This window comes from Botryllus schlosseri, chromosome 10, assembly GCF_051294905.1.
Source record: "Botryllus schlosseri isolate E-star chromosome 10, Bs_hap1, whole genome shotgun sequence".
Taxonomy (NCBI): domain Eukaryota; kingdom Metazoa; phylum Chordata; class Ascidiacea; order Stolidobranchia; family Styelidae; genus Botryllus; species Botryllus schlosseri.
In genome coordinates, this window is record NC_137245.1 from 23,374,637 (window position 1) to 23,401,889 (window position 27,253).

The following is a 27,253-nucleotide window of genomic DNA, read 5'->3' on the forward strand; positions in this document are numbered from 1 at the left end:
GGCGAAGCGTCCTAGTTTCGCTCACCGGATTTGTGATTGTTTTGATTCGTGTTGCTATTTTTCGTCGAGGCCAGTCGTTTCGTCACTTCCGCTTCCAACTCCTCGTCCTTCCGGACCCAGGCGTCTTCGGTCGGCAAGATTTGGTTGATTTGCGTCACGTGTTTAGTCGACGGGGACTTGGATTCGATGGAATTAGCTTGCAAGAGGACGGACGAGGAGAAGCCGTGCTGGTGAGCCGCATTTTCTGTTCTGTAGACGAATAGCAAATCAGCTGGAGTCCATATACTACTCAACTATATTAGCTTCTATGTCCGTTATAACTCTCATAAAATAATTTAGTGTTACGAATGTAACACGGTATAGCTATATACTTCATAGAAACTAAAGCCCGTATTTTTGGAGTACAGCTAGGGTTGCATTTGAAACAAACGGTGTTTTAAAACACCTTGTTTAAAACATGTTTTAAAGTTTTACAGTGTTTTAAGCAAATGTCTATTAAAATAAAATTGTGTCTCTTTCAAACGTTGTATAATTATGCAATAATTATCTAAATACTTTCGAAAAACATGTAGTGTGAGCCTACGGGCGATGGCTGCTGGCTGGAACCCTCGAACTCGTCGTCGGTTCAACAGCAGTAATAGCAAATAGATAGAGATCATTGGTACGAAATGGGTGTTCTGATGAAGATTGCCGAAGACCGTAAAATGCTGCATAACGATGTGGTCCTTGTTAAAGATAGTTTTGGTCTGTTTATGACAGTGGTCAGAAGCCCTTTGCGGCGATGGAGCCATATTTACCCTATATTTTCAATCGTCAATGTGACGTCAATATAAACGATTCGTGACTTCATAGTTAAAAAAAAAACATGTTTTGAACATGTTTGTTTTAAGTTGATTTTTGTTTTAAAGACAACCCTAAATTCCTCTAACGTTCACATGAGGCATTCGTGAACTTTCGCGCAAAAGTTCGCCTGATTCTTCTTATAATACTGCGCATTTCTACAATTCCTTGACTTTGTACGTCTTCCAGATCGACTAATTAAATATAATTTAATTTAATTTATCAGATTAATTTGTAATCAAGTTGAGATTTTGGCGCTTGTTACCTGCTGCTCTCTGGGACGTCTTTGGTAGAGATACTTTGGTTTGTAAACGGTTCCTCCGTCACAATAACATCGGTCATTTCGTCTCTCTAGAAATATTGCCATGCCATTAGCGGTCGTGCGAAGCATAGGTTGAAAGGGTATGCGAAATTATATCCTCGGCGCGTTATCAATCAAGTTGGTGAAAGTCGGACTCATGCGGCAGGCGCCCTTTAAATTATGGATTTTTGCAATTGACTTTGTATAATTTGTGGTCGATAGTTTCTCGTCACTTTAAGTTATTGTAGCGCATCACAAAACAAATGGCTACAGACGATCATTCGTCATATACCACGCAATAACAACATTTTCTAAAACTACTCAATATTCAATCCATATGCAGTTCAATGGTCTGGTGATACGTATTTTCAATCTTTGAACATTTAATGCCACTCTGACCAGCAAAAGACAAATAAGGAATACGCAGGTATCGATTCGCTGGATTTTCAAAACCATGCGACCAAAGCATAATATCAGTCTATTAGTAAAAACATGGCCTGTTTATGTGCTTGCAAATTTCATATTCAATGATTTGGTTTCGACATAGTGAACTTGTTCAACATCTTCAGCGTAAATATCTAAAAAAAACTCTAAATGGTTTACGTTTGACACTAGGCTATGGTATAGAAGACTAATCCTCCCTAGCTCATGGTGGAAACGCATTCCACCTTGACTTCGTATAGTTTTGGCTGCCCCAAAATGTCGTGTAATTTGGTAATGGAGAATGCAAATCGAATATAAAGGTGTTGGTGTACAAAACATACGACCAATAGGGTGATTTCATGCGGTCCGCGATGAACTGCTGAGTAAATGAAAAATGTTAAAGGCGGCTATCGGTACTGCACGGCTGAATCGAACGTTTGGACATAACATTATTTACATCAGCTATGTCCATGACTTCCATTATCTCGCCGTTCGCTTTCGCGAGTTGCAACGCTTCTCTTCGTTTCATAGATTTCTCCTGCCGCTTCTGCTCCTTGTAGAATTCGCTGAAGTTATTCACAATGATCGGGATAGGCAAGGCGATCACCAAAACTCCCGTTATGCAGCAGACCGCCCCGACCAATTTACCTGATTTTGGATCACAAAACAGACGGTAAGGTAACATTTCCGAATTGTGAGTGCGAGGGTGCAGCGTACCTATGGTCGTTTCGGGGTATATGTCTCCGTAGCCGACTGTTGTCATGGTGATTGTAGCCCACCAGAACGACGTGGGGATGCTGCTGAACTTTGGATTGTCGTCTTTTTCAGCGAAATATGCCAGGCTGAAGTATATATAAGTCGGCAGTAAGCATTTGTCTCTGGCACGGTAGGATATATTATTAGGTGTTTTTTACTGACAAGAGTTATAAAGTCGGTTCCACTCGATAGGGCGAGAGCGTCAGGCCTCCGCACTTGGACCAGAGCCGAGATGTCTTGTTTCTTTAAGTCGGGAATGGAATCATTTTGGCTACAAAATTTGGATGACAGTGGTTCCCAAACTTTTTCTGCTTATAGCACACTAGAAAAATGATAAAACGCTCCCAGCACGCTTGTAACAGAAAAAGAATTGCTATAAAAATTAGTTTCACGCGTTAATCCGATGGATGCGGTTATTTATACGAACATACGCGGTTGAAACGAGGTTGCATTGTTGACAAACATGTCCGCATATCGTCGTCAATTTTGAGCAGTCGCTCCAGTTTACAGCTTTTCACTTCAGTCGAAACAGACAAGCCATGTACACTTAGTCATGCGGATGTAGACGGAAATATAATTTTGATTGCTTTTGCATCGATCACAGAATAGGATTTCGAAGAAAACAGTCAAAACTTCTCCAATTTTTTTCTTAAGGAAACAGCGTTTCAAAAAACTCGCGGTTTCGTAAGTTAATAAATTATTTCATACATTTATACAGTATTCTCCAAAATGTGGCGGTACAAAACAGTTTGGGAATTGCTGATTCAGAAAATCTCGAATCTGGAAGTATGACCATTTTCACTACTTTGATCCAGACAAATCTTCAACTTCTTTTGGTATTTCGTGAAATGGATTGTCTCAGTGGATATATCTAGGCACGGAGATGGTAACCTCTTATTGAACACGTTATAGTATGGATATCCAAAACTTTAACGTCACAAATTAATATCAACCAAGCCGACAGCACGATCTCATCCGAATCGGCCGTGACGAGAATACCAACCTTGAAAATATCACGATGCCCATGGTTATAAAGAGCATGAGAAGACCCAGCTCGTTGTAACTCCGCCTCATGGTGAAACCCAGCGACTGCAGCCCGGTCGAGTGGCGCGCCAGCTTTAAAATCCGCATAATCCTCATGATACGAAATATCTGTACTATACGCCGCACGTTTTGGAACTGCAGAAATTCGCTGTTGGTGACAGTGAGGAACACGGTGACGTAGTAAGGTAAAACAGCTGCAACGAAATAGAACGCGCCATTGTTACGCAAGACGTTAGATCGATAACACACGTATCGCATATGTACCTAGCAAATCGATTACATTCAAAGGCCCTTTGAAAAATTTCCATTTATTGGGCGCTGATATCAGTCGCAGCAAATATTCCATCGTGAACCATGCGATACACACGCTCTCAATATGCGCAAGTTGCGGATTGTCTTTTCCGTCTTCACCTGTGGATAACGCAAATGTATTGCAGGATCAACAAATGCAGACCTGCGTGACGCTGACAAAGCTGAACAAAAATTGGGATCCAGAATTTCCCTGCGAAGCATTTAGCACATGGTAACTACTGGGGGGTGAACATCATCGATATCCTAAATCAGTGGCTCTCAACCGGTGTGGCAATCGGACTGCTCAGGTGTGCCGCGAGAAAATATGAGAAACAAGGTCAACATATAACAATATTGAAGGAATCCAAATGCTGAGAGTGGCATAATCAATGACTCTATCATCTTACCCGCTTAAGACACGCAATGTACCATGAGTCCTATATGTCGAAACGACCAATTACGGTCTCTCAATCTGGCACACCCACCACCCTACAGCCTAACGTCAGGGCTCGTTTTCTATGATTAAAATTTTAGGCTTCCACGCTCTTTTCGCTGACTTCCTTGGACTGATCGTTGATCGGGCTTTTCATTGTATATACGATGTGAGCACAGCAACGTAGGGGAGGAGAATCTCAGATAAATATCCGACGCTACGGGGCTTGCTACTGCCGAGAATTAAACCGGGCCGCCGCCGTCAATGGTGGCGGTAAAGTGACTCGCCCACATGCAGCAGCATTTGGCATGGTAATAACTAAACAAACGGTCATCACTCGCTCGGGCAATTAGGCCGTGATGTTGCGGTTTGGCCGAAGGTGTTCACCTTTTCTAGTCACCCCTAATCAGAACCGGGGTTGTACAGTACAGCGACATGACGCAGGTCGTATTGTTTTTCTGTTCTTTATTTAATCATCATCTTGCCAAGTATTCGACATCCGTGCATTGTTCATATTGCTCATTGTACATCGGACTATGATTCCTGAGATGCCAACTTATAGCATAGCCCACTTTAGCTCCTGACATTCTGTAAAACACCCCTATATGAAGTGCCACGAGGTCGAAAATGTTGAAAGCCACTGTCCTAAATGTATGTTTATTTTTCTAGTGGACCCACTCTCTCAACGGATGCCGTTGATATTGGAAAGACTATCACGTAACAAACAACAACAGAAACCATCCAACCCTGCTATATATCTCCATAGGAATTGGTGTATTTGATACATTTTCACCGATTGCAGTCGGTGTAAAAGTAAAATTCTCTACCACAAAGTGTCGTTTACAATACACTATTTTCGTTTACAGTGTACTTTAGGGCAAATATTTTGCGGAGATAGCCACTTCAGGCAGTTATGGGGTTTTAAACAACAATAAAGACCTCACTCACCTTGTAACGAATCAAGTGTGTTGAGACTCAATGCTATCGTGGATAGAACAATAAATAATATCGAAATTATTGCCAGGACCTGTAAAAAGGTCAATTCGTTTACGTCTTGATGTTCAAACGCGACATGCATTAATATTTATTAGTCAAGTGTAGCATTGGCAGTATTGGATATAGGCTATAGGCATGCATGTTGTGTTCGGTTCAGTGGAAGACTCGCAGCATGAGAGCGAACCCATGCATAATACAGGCTAATTATAGATTGCGCGCATGCCTTGGCATGTCGCAGGCGGTAATATCATATGTTTTGATATCAAGGGGTGGTATTCAATTTCATGACTCAATGTGATGAGAGGTAAAGCTAATTAAAATGGAGTGGTTCTGTACACGAGTCAGAAACACCATTCTCGTATTGATCCAAATTATTGTTATTATTACTATACTGCAAAAGAACACGCTTACCGCTAGGGTTGCATTTTAAACAAAAACCAATTTAAAACAAACAAGCTTAAAACAAGGCCCTAATTTAAAACATGTTTTTTATGGTTTTTTTTGTTTGTTTTTTAAAGCCATGACGTCACGAATATTCGATTGTGACGCCATAGTGGATTGATATTGACAATTGAAAACATAGGGTGAATATAGCTCCTTCGACGAAATATCTGTCTACTATTAATGTTGAACCGAATATTTTGAGGGTTCTAACCATCCCATATTGATATACGTCGGCTATATCGGGTGGTAATTGTCCGTAGTCTCGTACAACATGCTTTTTGGAAAGTATTTACACAATTATGGCATAATTTTACAACTTAAAAAAAAATATTTTTTTTAAAGGGCCTTTTTTTAAACATGTTTCAAACAAAGTGTTTTAAAACACCGTTTGTTTTAAATGCAACCCTACTTACCGCCCCCATAAGGCCAGGTGAGTCACGATCTTAAAAATGCGGGACTGATACAAAATTCGACACAATTAAATTTACATATGGAGTTCACGCATTCACCAGGTCGAGAAAATAAATAAATGATCCAGATTGGATAGCGACACAGTAATTTTTTCACGCGCCACAAGTCACATAAAAATAAAATAATTTCATCAATGAGCATTATGCCTGTTATTTACATGCTGTAGGCCAGTGGTTCTCAACCTTTTTTCAGGCACGCCCTCCTTTATGATAGTGAAAAATTTCGCGCCCCCCTTATCGTCATATCACAAAATCCAACCGGAATGCTAACAACCCCAACAGATTGTTTGATGGCATGGAAGGTTATGACTGTTGATGAAAGAATTAAAAAAATAATGTGAAATTCGGTCAATATATAGAGAAACACGCGTGAATTGTAGGTAAATCGCGCATAGCACGAAATTTTCTTTCAGTTGACCGCTTCTTCGCCCCCCCCCCTTCAGATGCTTTCACGCCCCCCAGGTTGAGAACCACTGCTGTAGGCCAAGGTGACTGTCTGATTAAAAGGCTACTGCAAGTCGTTTCGGCACGTAGAGTGAATGAAAACTGAAATGAATGTTGTTGTTCTTCTTGTTGTTGTTGTTTTGGCATTCATGGTGTTTCCACAATCCACATACATGGTCAATTGGTCATTCTACACCCGGCCGATGTTATCTTTATGATTCCAGAACAGTCAATTATTAACACGGCCCATATACTTTTGTCTAAGGCTTTTGTGAGATGAGGAGCCACGATCTCCAATATTCAGGTGGGAATTTCTTATGCGAGAATTTGCGTAAACACGATACAAGTCTAAAACTGAAGGATAGTAGTCATCCCGTATTACACAGCAAGAGTCGCGAACTTGCGTTATCCGGTGTTTATAACGGCTCTCATAAAGTACACAAAAGAAATCGGTTTCCCGCAGACATCGCCTTGAGCGATTCTGCAATATATTTTCCGCGGTCGGTATTTAGATCGGGGTTATACCGCGATGGCATTCTGAGAAAATAGTGGTCGAACGTTTGATGATAGCGATACGGCGTTAACATCGGGCAATTACGGTTAAGTGTTTACCTTGGCGGCAAAAGACGTGGATGGCTTCTCCAAGAGATCCCACAACTTTTTTCGTTTCACCGCGCAGCACATGCCTTCGAATTCGTCCCCTTGTCTTTCTCGCAACGAGTCTTGCTCTCTCCTGGATTTAATGGCAATTTGAGTTGCCGGGTTTTATCTTGAGATGGTGATTATAATCCTGATCTCGGGCCGGAGCGAACGTAAACTCACGCGCGACATTTGGAATTGAACATTTCCGAATCAACATTATCATTACCCATAGAGAGGTGGGTAACGGTGTGTTATGTATAATACTGGACATATCCAGTTCCTCGGTGATTCAATTCGGAATCGAGTATTTCACTTCGAGTCAGGTCGAGTATTTAAGTATCCTTCGTGACCTAATCGTGGTATGGATGATTTAGAAAGTTCAAATATGTACCTTTTATGCGGCCATAAGGAAACAATCACGAGCACACAACAGACTAATTCAATTCAATTTATTGCTAAAAATTTCATCAGTTCAATACACCGCAAGACCGCGATACAATGAAAGATAGGAAGGTATCGAAACGACTTGGAATAGTCTTCGAAGTCAGACACCCACTGGTCCTAGGCGATATAAAAAAGGAGGCATGCACACTAAATGAAAAGTAAAAGAAGATAATATAAAAGGACATATGACAAAAAAGGTGGCGTGTGTCGGAAGGCGAGATCGATATGTCAGATCGTGGTCCGGTAAACTTGAGGGCTGACTAGTGTTTATCAAACCTGATCAGGTATCTCTTCGACCTTGTCTATTCCATTGTCCTTTGTGACAATGGTGTGGATTCACCACGAATTCACGGAAAAGTCATTTCCACTAAAGTGCGTAACGTAGCTTTGTAGGCCTACTACACGTGTTGGATACTGTTATTAGAGTTACCATATTTTGAAATTCTGAAAAGACGACACTTTTTCAAAATTTTCAGACCTGCAATACCGCGGAAATGACTAAAAAAAGGTCAACTTTTCGGCTCAGCTACCGAAAAATCCACCCTAGCGTTACTTCGGGGCTGATTTACTGTATCTCAGTCGAATTTTGCGCTATATTTAACCAAAATTCTCAAAAAAAAGAGGACAAAATCTCAAAAAACAGGAACTTTGGGCGTCCTCCGAGGACACTTTCACAAAACGTCAAAAAATAGGACAAATCCTCTTAAAAGAGGATGTATGGTAACCCTAACTGTGATGCTATTAATCGATGTTTCAAGGATTCCACGGTGAGAAAAAAGTATCGAAACTAATTCTGGTTGATAATATTATAACTCCTAGTGGCGTACAAGAAATAGATATCATATCTCACTAATTGACTCCAATCAAGATAATTAATGCTCGATTTGGATTTCGAGGACTCGAATCGTTGTGCCACGCCATAAGCCTGTTTGTTGAAGGATATCCTTCCAAAATTATAGAGCTTTTGCCGTCGATATTTATGGCTGGGTACACATTGGTACAGCCAGGATAACAATTTGGGTGCTGGCGGAAATTTTAAATAATGTATCCACGTCATGAATATCCATTGCGTACAAGTCACTTGACCAGCATCGGAAATTATTGGCGCGCCCAGTGCAATCCCCCCAGATACCAAAGATGATAGGACAACCAGAATAATAGCCCCTACCAAATACACAAGGCGGCAAGGCAAATTTCAGAGCTAAGAAGGTACAATATCCGCAACACTGTCACATAATTAGCATCCCTGTATATATTCAGTTCGCAAAATCGCAATGTGCATGTATTGACTAGTAGGCTTATGGGAATGGGATATAGCATATTTTAATTAACATGCTATAAAGTCGTTGTGATATACTCCATGTTACGTTGTTGCGGTGCTGTGTTTTCTCACCAGCTCTAGCGCCCATGAAAGGTACATTATGAACTTGAACCTGCGATATCATATGGCTAATATCAAAACCATGATAGTAAATGCCGCACTGGAGCCAGGTATAAATTAGCGTAAATTCTGCCGACTTTATCGCAGTCGAAAGAATGTCTTCGGAAGAATTATTAAACCAAAACTTATGCAACTTATGAAACTTATGCATTTTGCGCGACCTCCGCTGTAATGGGTGGTATGTGTTATTCACACAGACAAGTTACTACGACAGTGTGGCCCGAGCGTAAAAGGATCACCCCGCACTCCTGCTTTACAGAATTTGGTAAGATATCACAGTAACCTCTTTTATTTGAAAAGCTCCGATAACGTGAATCCATAATACGCGAGCTTATTTATAATTGTCAATTATGCAACATTAGGTGTAACTGTGATATATATGCCATGCTCAATATTTTTGGGGAGAGTTCGATATAGCGTCTTTGAAGTTGTTTTAGGAGTCCGTGAGCAAAAACGTAGAAGAAACACTGGGTTATAAACTACATCCCGGCATTCGATGAAAGATTAACATGTTATATACAATCCGGTATGACAAAGCCGCTTTTAATTGTCCGAGAGTATATGTTACTGGTAAATGATGATGATTTCAAATATTTCGATGGCAAAATATGGCTGACTCATCTCATTGCGATCAACAGCCGTCTGATCCGTGACGGTTTCCAAAAATGTGCGCGCCACAAAACTTTATGACGGCGATATTCTTCGTTAACAGTAATTGATGACGACTGCGCATAAAGCGTGTTTGCCGGGTGTACGCCGGCTGGCTGGGAAGAGGCATCAGGAATTGCCTTGGGAGTTCAATTATTATTGCACGACATAAAGGCTGGACAAAGCGATCGTTAAATTTAGCCGAAATGACGGGATTGCGCTCATATTTGACTCAAGCCAGTGTCAGACACTTATGTCGGGTCTGCAATACACCGAATACAAGCGTTACCTGATTTCGTCCAGTATTTGTTCCTTTTTCTGATGATATCGACCTGCGAATTAACATGAAAGCAATCGATGAACGTGTGTGGCTTATGGCGTCGTTGCCAAGAATCCATAACACTCTAACGCAGACCGGTACTCAGGCAACGTTCACATTACACTGTCGTCTCAGAAACCTTTTGACAGTTGACACAACTAAGATGATGTTTTAATGCAGCAGATGATATCGAAAGATCACACAATGATTATACCTTGACAGCACGACTCCATCAATATGTCATCAATATTCCAGTAATCCAATTCGTCACTGAAGGCCAAAGCGCAAATATTTTCGGGGACGTGCAGTTTGCCGGTTCTGAATATGAAATTTTTATTCTGTGATACAAGCATTGTCCCATGGATATATTTTTATGTCACTGCTCTCTTTACTTCACTTTAAATCCACGCTACACTATTCGGATGCCAATCATATACCCACATCCAACTAAGATGATATTTGGACATACTGCAGATAACCAATGGTAGGTGTGATATCTGAAAAGTGAATACCGCTGAAAGTAATGCAAGTGTAGCGTTGCGGTTAAACGATTCTATTTGGATAAAATAAAATTGTCGGAAAAATTACAATTAGGCCTGCTCGCAGGAAATTTACGATTCATAAAACCACCCGCACTATTCAGGGTACCATGGGATTAAAAGTAGCTTATCCAAAAGATATGAAAACAATGAAAATTCTCTCGAACAAAGTGATTCAAACATGTTTGTTTTTAATTAAACATATATAGATATAAATGGAATCAGACATGCAAGTGATCAGAGATCATCGGGGGCCGGAGAAGAGACAATGCAACCCGCGGTCCAGTATCTTGATCACATAACATTACGCACCGAAGACATGAACATTGAACATGCATAAGTGCATATAATTCAATCATCATGCCAAATCCAAATGGATTACGGAGGATATTTTAAATGTCACACCACACCGCGCTAGTACTTAGTACTTACGGACGGAGCTGCGTAGTGCGCAAGTAATTAGTAATGTAAGTCACTTATGGTAATAATACGGTCAGATAATTAGCTATACACGACAGATATTCCTCGCGAGCGTGTCAATTTGGCTACCGCTGCTGACATCCAAATAGGATGTCATAAATCACAACGTCACACTCACACCAAAGATGCAATGTTTCTACAATTCTCCACTTAGTATTGCTATGTCGGATTGAGATTGGACTGAGATTCCTGCCAATAACAAGTCTACTTCATGTTATGCATGTTTTTTTAGATAGGGGAAATTTATTTTACGTCAACCATATCGGCTAATTTTGCGTGATTATGGTACCATAAGCTGCGAGGTACAAGCTTGTATTATTCAATATGGTGATTTTAATCAGGATAAGCCAATATGACTACCCACCTCTAGAAGATTACCGGCAGGGCATGGTATGGTATGGAAATATGGTATAATATGGAACGAAATTTCGGTATGGAATATGGAAATATGCAAGTATATGGTATATGTTATGGAAGTTTCTCAAGTATGGTATGGAATTGTTTTTCCATACTTCCATACTTTTCCATACTTGGCAGTTGACAATGACAGCATGACAATGATCCTACTTTCGATTTGTTAAATTGATAGCAAGCCTCAGAAAATCGCTCACTGCCTATGTTAATATCTCAAATTGCGATTCATGACTCACCCACCCCGGTCGACATCTATTTGAAGACAAAGATGAGCAACGCCCATATGAATGAAAGTAATATTAGCGATAAATATTCCAATCTAAATCTCATAATAACGAATGATATTCGACCGCTGTCGCGATACAGCTAGTATTTCGCTTTTCGTAACTTCAACTCCGTAAACTACCAAGAAAGTTTTAAAATCGTAGACTCTTGGAGCGACGATACGATATGCCGGCCTTCAACACGCATTGTATAACTTCTTGAAATCTGGTTATCTATGATGACACCCTGCTGTTGGCTATTGAAACTAATAAGTGTGAGTGTTTAACCCACAGATTGACGAGCATGTTGGACATTTGATCCGCTGTCGCAAAATGATTGTAGCGATGTAACATTATATACTAAGAAATATTCTAATGCAGTGGTTTCCAACCGGTAAGGAATTAGGGGTTTCTGGTTGGGAATAGACGCACTTGAAAAAAATTCTTTACATTGTTAACTTCGTTTATTTAAAGTCTTCATGAAATGCCTATCGTATCTCTAATATTTCTTAGCTCATCTGCAATTCAGAAATTCGTATTATCAATGCCTTCAATTAGCGAGTATCGATTGGAAACTGGACAGCGGCGCGCGATCTTTCGCATAGGTTGTTATTCACTTGTATGTGTATGTGTACATGAATTGAATATGTATTCACGTGGGGGGGGCGCGGACTCGCTAAATGATAGAATAGCCGGACTGGTCACAGAATACAGATGAAAAGACATGTTCAGTTATTTTCTTGTTATAGTAAAGCATGCGAAGTGTAACTTATATCTACCATACGCATATAATCGTCAACGCCATAGGAAGTTTATCTGACCTATGCATTATTCGGTATCATTGTATTATTGGAGCACCAGGGCTGTTTAAATGGACAATTTCATCCAAAATAATTAGAATATAAACACCGGAGCTTTCCACACATCAAAAATGTATTATCGCTTGAGAGGTTGGCAAGTTGCGAAAGTATGGAAAAAGTATTGAATATGGAATGGAAGAATGTTGATATGGTATGAAAAATTGTGAAGTATGGTATGGAACGATTGGGGAGGGTATGGAGTATGGAAATTTCCCATTCCATTCCATTCCATACCTTATCACGCCCTGACTACCGGTACGGTGTAGCTGCCTAATGCTATTCACGTTTGATAGTTCGTTCACGCATTGTAGAATACTACGTATCAAGGATACTGACTGATCATATTTAATTAGGACACTAATTACGACCCATGCAACCTCTTACAACAGGAACGGGCAACATCCGACCCGCGACATGATTTTTAGCGGCCCGCAAACAGTTTCCGGTCGTACATGATTGTTGGTTATTCTTTCGTTCTTTATCTTCTTTGTGTCCAACATGCAGCCAGACTTCAAAGGACCTGATCACAACTTTGATTGACCACAGATGTCTCATTGACTTCAACAGCTATTGGAGTACATTACGTTGATAAATTCATTGAATACTTCTTGGTATTTATGGTTCAAACTTAAAGTTTACATTAAATATGAATAATAAATCCTTGTATAGGTGGATAAATACGCGTTTAATATATCGATTCGGGAATCCGGCCCGCCGAGTACTTCATTTCTCCATATCCGGCCCGCCGACTGGAGAAGTTGCCCGCCCCTGGCTTAAAAGTAGCAGAGCGTGTTGACCCTTAGCTCCTGTATTGCATGTCGAGTGTGAACACTGAACAGTAAGCATTAACCATGCAAAATCCAGACGTCAACGGAAGTTGACTACCGACGGTTTGAAAATACGCTTATCATTCATAGGAAGACACAACTCTAGAACTGTATTTGTCAAACTACGAAAAATACCAAAAGAAAACGCGCACGGTTAGCATCAAATCAGATACACATATACCCAGCCAATGCAGTAATTTCGCGAATACCTAGACGGATCACGCACACCACGCTAGACAACAACAGACACGCACCAATTTATAGTAGGCGATACTAAAGCGACATGTCTGCCACCATGAACAATGAACATATATTTGCACGCATGCGCCGGTTTTAATTTTGACCTGTAGAAGTTCAGTACTGCGGTGAATGCCGTGGGATGCCGGTCGAAGTAATATTCCTCTTTTTCGCGGTCGTAGTCGTCCACAAGGACCATGACTTCGCTTTCTGAGGTACAGCGTTCTAATTTCCCAAGTCGCGACTGCGGTACTCTATGCAAGGTCCGCCATTGAACCTATAATTCATAAACCAATGAGAAGACATCCCATCGGTATCGAGGAAGTTTGCATCGCGTTTATGATTGAAATCGTCGTGAGAATCGCGTGAAAAAGCCGGTTACCGAATAGTGAATAAATTTTCGAAGACCGTATATCTCTAGTGTCGTTGGTAGGGCGGAAGATTGTGCACTTTTCTGTGTAAACAGATTTGGCGTTAACAGTCGAGTCAACCGTACCTCGTGTATAACTCCACCGACGTTGAGACTGACCCGTTTTCTATTGTTACGAAATACATTCCGTTCGGGCTGAGGAGCGATATTCAGTACCGCAGACGGTGATTTCGTGTCGGACATCTTTTTCTTTCGCCTGTGCAATATCGAAATCTTAAATCCTTGTGTCAATTGGGGCGGCTCTCTCCCTGCTCATTTTATGTGTTTCGGAAATCATTATATTTATATTTTGTTTGTGACGATAAACACAAGCGACGAAATGCTGCTTTCGCGTTGAGATTTATTTTTTCCTCCGAATTTCGTTAGACAGTGGACATTGTTGTTTTTGTATCATCCTTTATTTTGCAATCTTCATTCTGCAATCTTCATTTACGTCAATTAGTTATAGACTATGCGGCATGCGTGTTATGCAGGTCGTAGGTTCATTTTCCATCAGGTCTGGTTTTAGATTACTATCAAAGTATTCCGATTTTCAGATCATTGCAACTGCAACTATAGATCTGCAGCATGAATTTTCCTGAAACGCCATCATTAAGTTTGTACAGTGCACTGCACATCACCTCGACAATAGTTATTTTGTCCAAAGATATGGTTGCTGGCAGACGATTCAAATGATTGGTTGGGAGAATACTTCAATGATGTACAGTTGTACACTCAACCTCACAAAGGCCAAAAATCGGACACTAATCTACTTCTAGATGTCTAATCTAATTTTGTGTAAGATATGTTGCCCAACGACATGGACGGATAGGCCAAACTTGTCACAAAATAGAGAGATTAATCACTCACAACTAATATGCTACCGAAATAATGTTTGTATTTTCTAAAACGCGGCTAAAGATTACAGCTGCATGCTTAGACGAAAAATTAATACATGTTGAATACTGCGGGAGACAGTGGTGGGGCCGTAATTTATGTATGAAACAAACACGATCACTGACTAATAGGTTCATGACTTACGCGGAAATTCGTGACGATATTGATCCCATCTGAATAACGATCACCTACTTTCAGGTATGTGATTCGAATGAGCTCCTAAACTCTGTCTACCTATATATTCGTACCAGACTACCTAACGTTGCAGCTATTGTTGGACTTACTTTCATATTGCAAGTGTACGACAGTCTGCACTACGGTATCACAATGCTTAGTCTCTCGAGTATGTTATTATAGATAGCGACTTGCAGTTTGGACGCAGATGTTTCAGTAATTCTTTATCACAAATATAACTATCTGTTTAAGGCTATAGTCAAAAACTGGTGTGAGTAGAATTAGATCTGTGATGACTGTCTACGAAAATTGACACTGTCATTATCACCGGATCCCGCCAGCAGTACGGAAACAACGGTTGGTTGCATGTCACGAAGGCAACTATTCTCACACTAATGGCTAATTGGTCATATTGTGGTGTGATCATAGCCATCGACCAAGATAGTCATTTGTGCTAGAGTCGTCAGAGCTGAGGCAGGAGGTTGCGTTTGTTCAAAACGACCTTATTGCATGCCATCGCCGTCGGGATTTGAGAATATGCAGGCAGATGCCAATGTGTTGCGACGGCGGCTATCCATTGTGAAGTTATGCGATCCAGAACAAAAAATTCCAATGCCTCAATATGGCAGCAAATAGTATAACTGGAACCTTTCGGCGTTAACAGCAGTTATCAACGATATGTGGAGTGTGAACGGCAAATCGGGCGTTGATTTGATAAATATTTGGATGACGATATCAGGCTACCGATTCACTGTTGCCACCTGCTGCCTACAACAACCGTTAGGAAGTTGGATGGTGCAAGGACTGCTAGCATGTCGTAACGTAAGGAACACATTTTCATTAAACGATTCTCACACTGCAATGAATGGATAATACACTTGTCGAATGATCGGGTAAAAGCATGTCGTTGGCATATCAGAAACTGACTGCCAACACAAATGCAATAAATCGTTTTTTTTTTTAATGACAAACTTGGCCCGGATCTGAGTAATTGCTCAACAATTTCTACATTCAATCTTGTTTTTCCCGAGAGGGTGTAAGGCGGAAATGAACACATCAGTATACGACGACGTCTGGAAGGCCTTCAAAATGCACAAGGGAATTGTTTGCCTGTTTTACGATTCATGATATTACGATGAATACATCCTAGCAGCGGTATGAATTGACTATAGTGCATTCAGGAACACCGCTATATGCCTACAGCAGCGCCATTCATTCGTTCGTTCATTCATTCATTGATTGAGAATGTATGAGCGAAAATACAGTTCGTACCCTTCAGTAGATGTCCGCACGCCTACCCTCTTTTTCGCACGAGTGAAACTAAATAACAATCCGAGCACTGCAACTATTTCGCTTGATATTCGATTTGAATCGTTTTCCCTCAACGTGGAAAGGTTGGCAAAATTAGCAGTCCCACAGAAACTACATCAATAATAATCAAACGCTACAAGTGTGAGAAAACTGAGAAATGTGTTATTAAATAAATGTCTAAAGGAATGGAAAGATCTTCTTGGAAGAACAGAACTTCAATATACCATTGAATAGTATGTTCATATTGAAATGAACCCGAAAAATTTCGGGGGGTCAGGGGTAATACCGTAATGGTCAGCAACTAGTAGAGAAATGGAATATACAATGTTCTTTCCAATTCTCTACTATTTTTGAAGAGCTTCTTGGAGGTACAGAACTCCAATACACAATTAAATAGTATATTCATATTGAAATGAATAACACGAATATTTTCGGGGGTCAAAGAATTTATTGTTGATATGCAATCTTCTTTCCAATTCTCTACTATAGTTGCTGACGATTACCCCTGACGAGTGTCAGCCTAAAATATTTGGGTTCATTTCAATATGAATATACCATTCAATTGTATATTAAACGAATGGGCTAAGTGGAAATAACGAATTGACAATTCCACAATTCTTTGCTTCACACATATACGACTTGAAATGATCGCGATTCACGCAAGTAAGTTGGTAAAAATATGACCTTAAAATAACCCTGCACGGTGAACACCAATAAGATAATCAAACTATAAATAAATGAATTTATACAATTGGATTACAACTGCTGGTTTTAGACGGATAACAGGCCGCCACAGCTAACACAGGTGTTCGAAACCTTAATGGCTTTGCTTCTATTAAATCGATAACGTTCATAAATATTACATACTGTTATGGAGCCGTTAGGTAATCGCTAATTGATCAGCTATCCTTTCCACTACACAACCAACCGGTAAAATGTGCCAATTTAGCAGTCTTCGCGACGTCGATGAACTTGAGTTTTTAATTTTTACATGGTATTATGATTCATTGTCATAAGCTAACCTCAAATAACATGCTGGATCTTCCCGCTGTTAAACTTAGATCTCAGTATAGCTCGATTATAAATCCTGCACGAAAAGCTCCCATATACCCACTAACAGCCATGTATTTGAACATGTGGCACAATTTATAGCTTAAATGCGAGTCATCAGCGAGGAATGAACGTATAGCTTCGTGCCAATTCCTTCCATTGTAAGCTCCATAAGTTAACACGCCATATGCCTCAATTGTTTCAGTATACTTGATAGAAAATAAGATTCATTAAAAGTCTACCTCACGCTGAGGTATAAGAGACAACTTGAACTGCATGTTCCACTGCAGGATACCATAAAGAGGTCATATTACAAATCAATAGACAGCCTGACTAAAGCTTCAATCCGTTCGAGAACATAATATTAGGAACAGTGTGCCGTACACTTGCTGTAAATCGACAATTCGCTGCGCAATATAATACAACTATACATGAGGGCACAGATGATACCTTTCGTGTATCCATACGGTTGGTCAGCAACTGGGCAAGTGCAGCGCACAATTGGTACATAACGTGTACCCACAGAAGTAGTGTTACGAAAACTAATGGTACTATCAACTCAACTAAATTCTTTAGTACCTATATCAACCTAATTTAGTCGGGGAATAGTGATTTATGCAAAATATATGCACTGTAATACAACCGATTTTTTGCGATTGTGACTTACAATGAGCGATGCATTCTTGAAAATATAGGAGCTTGTTTCCATTGTCGTCTACCGTTGTGTTTGGTTCTTGCCGATTTGTCATCAGGGTGATCGTGACCTTGCGTTCCCTCTGCTCTGCATTGGTTTGTAGAAGACTGTCTTTTGTGAACGGAATCGCCGAGCAACGTTTCTCGATACTCGGCCGTGACATTTTTATCCCTATCATCGCCATTCGCTAAAATTGTAACCTCGTCTCGTTGCTCCTGAAGACAAGACTCGTCGCCATTGTCGTTGCATTGCGTTTGATCTTGTAAAACACCCCCTGCCAATTCGTCAACTCCTGAATACTCGCCAGCGTCGTTTACACGATTCATAACTCGCACTTCAAACGGCGAACCATAACACAAGCTAACTCAGCCGTGCCCACGAGGCAAGAGTTATATCAGGGAAGCGCTTACAATGGCGTTTGTATTTACAGCGGGCTAAATCCGCCAGTGACGCTGCGTGAGGGTCGCGCTTATCAGAATGGAATGGGCTGGACTTATATGCGAGAGGTTACATGTCCAGGCAATAAACAGCGCTCATCTCGGGTTACAATGTTTTACCGCGAGTACTAAATGGTACCGTGATAGTCAGCGATTCAGATCAACGTTTCGACTACACACACTTCTGTTTATATCAATACAATCGCCGGCCTATGTTAGCCCAAAGAAATCGATTTTTCAATCAGCCTATCAATCGATCCAATTTGTTTAGTTGGAAATAGCGTTACCTTGATATAAATTAACAATGGTAATTCCGAAAGGCGAATTGATATTTTGTAAGGTACTTCAAAAGTTAGTGCGAGTGGAGGGATTAGCATGCGATGCACACATTTTATTCATAAACTGGACATTATAGACCAGTGGATCCCAATCTTTTTCGACTCATCACCCCCTCATCAATCTCGACATATATTTATCGCCCCCCCCCCCCCATATTTTCGGATCTGAGAAAAAGGACATATAAACTGGATATTTATACATCTGACCGCTGGTAAATTGACTATAAAAAAAGTCAACTTTTCGCGGCGATCCCGGTGCCTGAGGATAGTTTGTTGCGAGGAAATTATGCGGCAGTTCCGGAATAACCCGTTTCTCACGTATATTTGTGCCGGTATCCGATGGCCGAGTAGTTAAATATATCTTATTGAACGTTCTAAGATTTTCGCCCCATTCGCACGTCTTCGCCCCCCAGTCGCCCCTATGATATTTTCGCCTCCTGTTTCTCAAAATCGCTGTTTTAGACAATGCTTACATTCGCAGAAATGGTGCTGTGTCGAGCGATCTTGCTTTAACGTCCTACAACTCCGAAAACAATATATAAATCGTCTGTATCGTGGAATAGGTAGGATGCGTTGACAACCGGTATGTTGACACAACTTGCTCCGTCATAAGAGTACGAATATTACCGATTACCAACATCATAGGACAGGGACGGTCAACTTCGCCGGTCGGCGGGCCTGATATGGGAAAATGAAGTACTTGGCGGGCTGGATTACAGAATCGATACATTAATCGTGTATTTACGCACTTATACAAATAATAAATCATATTTTATGTGAACTATGAGTTTAACGCATATAGACCAAAAGCAGTTTATTTAATAAATTTATTAACCTGGAGTAGCCTACTTCAATAGCTGTTGAGGTCAATCGGACATCTGTGCTCGATCAAACTTGTTAAAAAGTTCTTGGAACTCTGCCTGTATGTCGTGTGTAGAAACCTTTACTTCACGTGAACATCAGTTAGATTGTAACGCTAACGCAGCTTTGTCTTGTTAATGTTCATGGTCGAAAATGATTGCTCGCATACGCATGCAGCCCGAACAGAACAATCATCATCATCATTGGTTTATTAGCAATTTTATCAGTTCAATACACCACAAAAATGCGATACAATGAAAAGACAGGAAGATGTCGAAGCGAGGAGGAGTAAGGAGTAGTCTATGGAATCTGACACCCACCTTGGCCTAGGCGATGTAAAGAGGAGGCATGCACACTGAATGAAAGTAAAGAAGATAGTATAGAAAAAGAATGCGACAAGAAATAGGGCGGCATGCCATGGGAAGCGAGATCGATAGGTCAGTCGTGGTCCGGTAATCTTGAGGATGGACTGTATTTCTTTAATAGTAATTGCTTGTATTTCGACTTGAATGTGGACATGCTCGTCGACTGTCGGATGGCCGGCGGGATACTGTTCCACACATCAGGTCCGGCATATTTGATGGAGCGATGATCTTTTCGGTCGATCATATGATATTTGGACGACGTGGACGCGCGTGTGTTGTACTTGTGCGCTTTTGATTCAGAGGTAAAGAAGTCATTGAAATATTCGGGGCAACGACCGCAGTAAAACTGATACATACACTTGGCGATTTCTAGTTTCCGCATATCTTCTATGTTTAGGACGCCGAATCTCTTCAGCAGCGACTTATTGGATGGGCAGCCAGGCCCCTTTGGGGCCCTAGCTATGATTCGGAGTACTTTATGCTGTAGTTTCTGCAGTGGCTTGAGTGCAGTTTTACTGGCAGCCCCCCAACAGAGGATGCCATAATGTAACTTCGATTGGATTAAGGATTTAATGAGTATCAGAAGAACCCATGCTGGCATGAAGCGCCCAATGCTGTAGAACAGGCCGCACTTCGGTGATAATTTAGTTTCTAGGGACAAGTGGTTTCATGACCATTTTTCTCGGGTTGGCAAACTTAGATTCAATCTGTGACGCATAAATATTTCAATTCTTTCATATTCGAATTTCACTTTCAGGGTAGAAACTCTCTGCGAGCCGCTGAAAATCCTGTCGGCGGGCCGTATGTTGCCCGCCTCTGTAATAGGACGACGTGCTGACATGCATTGTGGAGTGGAGTCAGCGGAAAAATTGCCAGCATATGGCGCCACAGTGCGAGAGCTCAGCACTCTCACCAGCTATGATTCGAAAGCGTAGCTCATATTGTCTATTGTCATATTTCTAATATACCAACATAAACATTGTTGTTGTTGCTGTTGTTGTTGTTGTTGTAATAGATAGCACTTCTATCTGCTTTTGTCAAAGAAGCGAGGGAAAACACCATGAATACCACAAACAAAAACAACGAGTAGGTCTACGCTCCGTACATGAAGTCAATAATTCAAATAAGCACTCACGCGATATACTTTAGCTGACAATGCTAGAACACGTCTAATCGTACGATTTTCTAACGGGCATAATTATACTGTATCATGTGATACGAAACCTCTCCGTCATTACACGCTACAAACATGGTGACACCAGAGAGTATAGTAGGCCTACTCTATGTCCATTGTCCAATTTTCATCCAGCATCCAGCCTACATATAAGATTAAGGGAAATTAGGATGTTGGGAGTTCTACAATTTTCCAAAACTGATATCAAAATTATCACGAGCGCGGGTTAAGGTTTCAAAATTTTCCAGAGCACAGAGCATAATTGAGCTCACAATAACGCGAGAGAATAAAGCCTGAAACAACATCTATGGCGGCAATACCTGGAACCTGTCTATCAGCGAACCTTATTAAACCTGTCACAGAACTTACTAATTAAATCAATGTGATTTCAGAAGGTCATGCTCGGCACTTTAATATCATATCCAATAATCTGACATCAGAATGTAAATTTTCACTGCTTGACATTGATATTTGAATGATACTTGCGGCATGCCTGAATTTCCTTCTGTGTAAAGAGAAAGGGAATAGGTCGTCGTTCGAGCCATTTTCAGTGAATCACACCACTGCGTGTGATTTCTCTGATAGTCAAGTTCACAGTGTTGAGTATACAATAAACTTCTAATATAAGAACTTGGACAATCAATATTACAATGTGACTCATTATTTATATAATGGAATTGCGTCTGGAGAATTCCTGCATTTTCCTGATTTTGTTAGCGATGTCTTTTTCTTATCATGCAGAGTGGAGCCCTGACTGCTGATGGCGTCAATGAGGGTTGTGTTTAAAACAAAAATCAATTCCAGACAAACATGTTTTTATTGTTTTTTTTTTATGCAATGGCGTCACTAAAATGTAGGGTAAACATAGCTCCTTTGATGAAATAGGCTTATAACCCTGTCATATTCGGACCAAAAATATCTTTAACCAGGACTACATCGTCATGCACGCATTTTTAGGGTCGGCGGTCATCATCATCAGAACATGCATTCCGTACCAATGATCTATATCTACGTATTATAGCTGTTGAACCGCCTATTTCGCGGTTTCCAACCATCCCTTAACGTATACGTTGGCTATATCAGGTGGTAATCGTCGTAGGCTCATAGAACATGTTTGTTGGAAAGTATATTTACACACTTACGGCATATACAACTTTACAAAAACACAATTTTGTTCTATTTTTGTTTAAAAAGGGCTTTGTTTTATTTTAAATGCAACCCTATACTTGTGACACGGTCCACTTCTAGGCTTTTATGAGGCACCGCTTACACGAACATGATGGCGAAGAGGAACCTAAACAAACCTCCTGCACTTAGGTAGGAATTCTGGAGTCGACCTCGGTCGGACTCGAACCTGCAACCCATTGATCTTGCAGCTGTGGATTATACCACTACGCTACCTCGCCACCCTTGGCTGGGGTTGTCGAACTTCACGCCATTGCGTCATAGATAAGAGTGCGATGCAGCTAATCAATCACATAGCTCTTTGTCAGGCAATTCGAAGACAGAACCACACTAGAAATAGTTTTAAACAACGTTTTTTAAATCGCTCTTTTACATTTTGCGCAATATTTGATAAAAGTTCCAATAAAAAGTAGCTTGAGAAAATAAATAAAGTTTCAAAAAGTTGCAATATAAAATTCTTTCAAACCGCTTAAATATCATACTACATAAATTTTGAATATTTAGGAAGCTCTCCTAAGCTCAAAAAGTTGCAAAAGTTGTTAAAACTTGCACTGTTGTAATAATGGTTTACAAGTGTCAAATCCAAAGCTGTCAAGTCTTGGTGCGAATACATAGCCATTAGCCATCCCTCTTCTTATACACGGACAATAGCACATATAATGACGTAGCGACTACGTATTGAATAATAATATTATTTTTATTGCACTAAACAGGAAAAGCAGATTGCAAAACAGACGCGATAAATATTTGACAGCAGTATTTCTTTACTAAAAATCAACCACCATAGGCGCTGGTCACGAAACACCCCGACAATGGTTGAGTAGTTCGCTATACATAATTTTACGCACGAACGGCGTTTACGGATCTGATACGGACTGAAGATACAAATTAATTATTCAATATCCGGGAACTTGGAGTGCCTAATCGATGGGCGTTCATGTGTTGTGTATACTTGATAAATCATAAAGCTAAACTTCGAGTCTATGAGGTTTCGTTAATCAGTATATAGGGCCTACAATTCTTCAACTCGAAAACGTTGCGACAATTCGAATTTCAGTCAATTCAATTCGAATTTCGACGAAGAGATGAATTTGATTTTTAACAGAGCAAGGATTTTGACTTGCCATGCACCTATACGTAATAATTACTTCGTCCTCAATTTGGTGGCTAACACTAAATTGTTTTTTACATCTTATTGATACCACAGGATAATCCGGACTATCTGTGAGTATTCAGTGAAGCTGTAGAGATTCCATGATATTCTAACATCTAATCTGTTTTTCGTACTTTCAATACTATGTTATTAATTCAGTCAAATTGTTGAAGAATATTATCTTTTTCAATGTCCCCAAGGACAATTATAAATACCCTAACGGCGAGGAGCGGAGTAATGAACCGCATCAAGGAAGGCGCCAGGCGTCGGTCGTCCATGAGGTCAGCTAGAATGAAATTTTTGGGCTAAACGGTTATTTTACTGGGATATAAATTTCAGGAATGACTTCTGGTCGTGGATCGATTGCGACGTAGCTACCCCAGATGATGCCGCAATGTAAAAATTCAGAACTCGCGATGAAACATTGACATTTTCCCACTGGCTACGCAAATAAATACATTGTTGCTTTGATGTTGGAGTGTTTTGGCAGCTATGTTCATTGTTCATCTCTAGCTGGTCAAGTTTGTTGCTTCTGCCGGCCGATATATCTGCTACAATTGCCGGCATACTTCAGTTAATGCGATTAATTGGCGATGACAGGTTTGTAGAAGTCTACACTCTACGTCTACATCTCTATATATCCCCGAGAGCTCTGCTGAAACATGTGTCATACATGGACGTGACTGCCATACACGAAACCAAGATACAGAAGCAACTGAACTGTGAAAAGTGAACAGTGAACACCAATGTTGTAGAGGCCCAAGTCTTCTTAACGCCAATGAGAAATAAAAATGCTTCTCATGATGGAGCATTCATATTAAGATAACCTCTCCTTACCTTGCATTAGGTTTTTGGCATCGGTGAAATATCGCCTCAGTGTTTGTAGATGAAATATATGCTTATCCAAATGGCACCTTTGTCGGCAATTCCTCTCATACGGATGGTGTCACGCCGAGCAAATAGTTCGCTTCAAGTTCTATTTGGCATCACCCAGTCTATATCGTCACAGCTCTAAACTGGTGGACACATGCTCATTTTCGCAACGAAGTTGGAGTCTTTCATTACGCCGCAGCATGATATGCATTTTTAACGTATCCCAGCATTGATACGCGTCAAGCTAATTCTCACCCGCTCGAGAACAAGCTCCAACCCATATGAAATATTGATGGGAGAGATTCCTCCTCCATTTAAGTGTACGCATACTTACAAGACGAATGAGGCCATGCCTAAATTAGAAAACTTTATTAGGGATATATATATTCTGAAAGGCGTTTTGAGTATCCTGAACTAATTAAAGTGTTATGAATTAGGCGTGTCCAACATCACATTTCTCCAGCGATCTCCGCGAATTTCAAAATTACCGATTAGAACTTCGGCGTGAAAATCCTATTCTGCTTACATGTAGGGTTCTGGTTTAAATCGAGCTGATTTAAATCAGGGTGATTTAAATCAGGTTTTAACGTTGATTTTTTATTTTAATTTCATTATTTTGATTTTATTGAGTATTTTGGTTTTTCAAATTTTCTGACGAGATGCGTGAATGTGGTTTATTATCGGACATGCATGTGCATTTTATATAAAGCGAAAATAGCATTTCGTCACCGACACCGGTATAGTTCAGCTATTTGACAGACAGACGGGGAAAAGAGCAAAGAACGGTATTCAATCAATATGTTAGTGGTTTTGCTGGGGATAGTTAGTTGTTTGCGACATGCTGCTGCTATTTCCGAGCCACTGATGGGATACCGAAAACGAAGCGCAATCCGGAGTCTCTATCGAAAGATTCCCTTATCTCTAATGACTAAGCGTTGCAAAACTATTAGATGGTTCCGATTTTACTCAACATGTTTCCTCGCTACTAGAACAGATCAGTAATGACTCTAGCGACTAGGGATGGTGTGAACCTCTGAAAGGTTCAGGTTCGTGTGAACGCGAACCTTTTTGAAAGGTTCTGTGTGAACACGAACGTGAACCTCATGACGTCACGTGACGTCATTTTGCTAATTCCAGCCCTACATTTCAGTGAAGCGATATATTAATGTACAGTAATACACGATACCTGGCGACGACTCGGGCTGAATATTACCACAATGCTGAAGTATAGGCCTACTGACTTTTTAAACGTCGCCAAATGTATCAACTGGGGCGATCAAATGATATATTAATCCCATAAGATCAATATTTTCCGTAGCTTTGCCAACAATTTCGACGAGGACTTGCAAGGGAATTTAAATCTACGCCTTAACGGTCTAGGCCAGCTCGGACAAGGTATTCGTAGTCTCAGTGTTGCTACGTTAATATTGAGCAAAGTGTAGAACGGATTTCAATATACTTGCTACCGATGTTACCCCATTAACAAGTTATACAGCAGTAGCCAACGCCCCAATTGCACTGATTTGGGTTGTATGATACAATTAACATACGAAATCGAGATTGACCCCATGTGCTTGCTAAATTTGTTCCATCAGACAACGATATCAATTTCATTGATTGGTTGAATAAGCATCATTCGCTAACTATACCTACAGGTAGCGCATTTCGCTCTCAATGATTGCGAGTCAAGCTCACAGCAGAAAGTCACTAAATATTCAGAAACGGAAAGCTGGATATTTCAAACAAGCTTCTTTAACCAAATAAGTAAAATTTTTGAGATTGTACAATGCACAGGTGCATGCTCGCATAGTGTTGATTTTTTTTATGCTGCCAGCGCCATGCATACAGTGGCCCTCAGTTGAAATGCAATAAATTCTAACCAAAGATGTTGTAATGAGACGATAAATGTAATATATGTAAAAGGTTCACAGTGCAGAACCTACCAAGCTTCGTTTGTGAACGCGAACCTCTAATTTTCTGAAGTTCACACACAGAACGCGAACGTGAACCTCACGTTCACACCATCCCTACTAGCGACGCATCATTGCCACATAGGTTAAACGTTTTCAACATCGAAAAACTGTGGCGTCGGGCACCAGGCAAAGGCGTCTGCAGCAGCTAGTCGTTTCGGTATCCCCCTGACTGTTGATTCATCATCATCATCATCATCATTTTATCAAAATTTTTATCAAATCAATACACCACAAGATTGCGATATAATGAAAAGATAGGCGGGCACCGAAACGACCATTTTTAGGTGGTACCCGAACTCCTTTTGTTGACAGAGTTTGGGTTGGTGTATTTTGATAAAAGTCGACTCCAAGGCACTCAAATTGTTGATATACAATGTTCTTTCCGATTCTCTACTAGTTGCTGACGATTACCCCTGACGAGTGTCAGCCGAAAATATTCGGGTTTATTTCAATATGAATATACTATTGCGTTGATCGGATGGAAATATATAATATGACGTGGTGTCGGTGAAATATCGCCTCAGTGTTTGTAGATGAAATATATGCTTATCCAAATGGCACCTTTGTCGGCAATTCCTCTCATAGGGATGGTGTCACGCCGAGCAAATAGTTCGCTTCAAGTTCTATTTGGCATCAGCAAGTCTATATCGTCACAGCTCTAAACTGGTGGACACATGCTCATTTTCGCAACGAAGTTGAAGTCTTTCATTAGGCCGCAGCATGATATGCATTTTTAACATATCCCAGCATTGATACGCGTCACGTCACGATGATTATTTGCATATAGTAGGCCTATATGACAT

General features: G+C 40.5%; 1 protein-coding gene across 5 annotated transcripts in view; it reads right to left on the reverse strand.

Moving 5' to 3' along the window:
* The window catches only part of LOC145448947 (potassium voltage-gated channel subfamily B member 1-like), a 29,939-nt gene extending 5,242 nt beyond the window's left edge, over positions 1–24,697 (reverse strand). The window contains exons 1-13 of one of the 5 annotated variants that reach the window (XM_080327404.1): positions 24,442–24,697; positions 14,053–14,182; positions 13,664–13,833; positions 10,151–10,254; positions 9,907–9,949; positions 7,055–7,175; positions 5,037–5,115; positions 3,629–3,775; positions 3,324–3,558; positions 2,282–2,406; positions 2,022–2,212; positions 1,106–1,191; positions 26–249 (exon numbers count right to left, since the gene is read on the reverse strand). In XM_080327404.1, the coding sequence (XP_080183530.1) occupies positions 26–249; positions 1,106–1,191; positions 2,022–2,212; positions 2,282–2,406; positions 3,324–3,558; positions 3,629–3,775; positions 5,037–5,115; positions 7,055–7,175; positions 9,907–9,949; positions 10,151–10,254; positions 13,664–13,833; positions 14,053–14,169 (1,642 nt within the window). In that variant the 5' untranslated portion in view covers positions 14,170–14,182; positions 24,442–24,697. The other 4 variants (XM_080327402.1, XM_080327401.1, XM_080327405.1 and 1 more) reach the window with 4 other exon arrangements.
* Between the last annotated feature and the right edge of the window lie 2,556 nt (positions 24,698–27,253).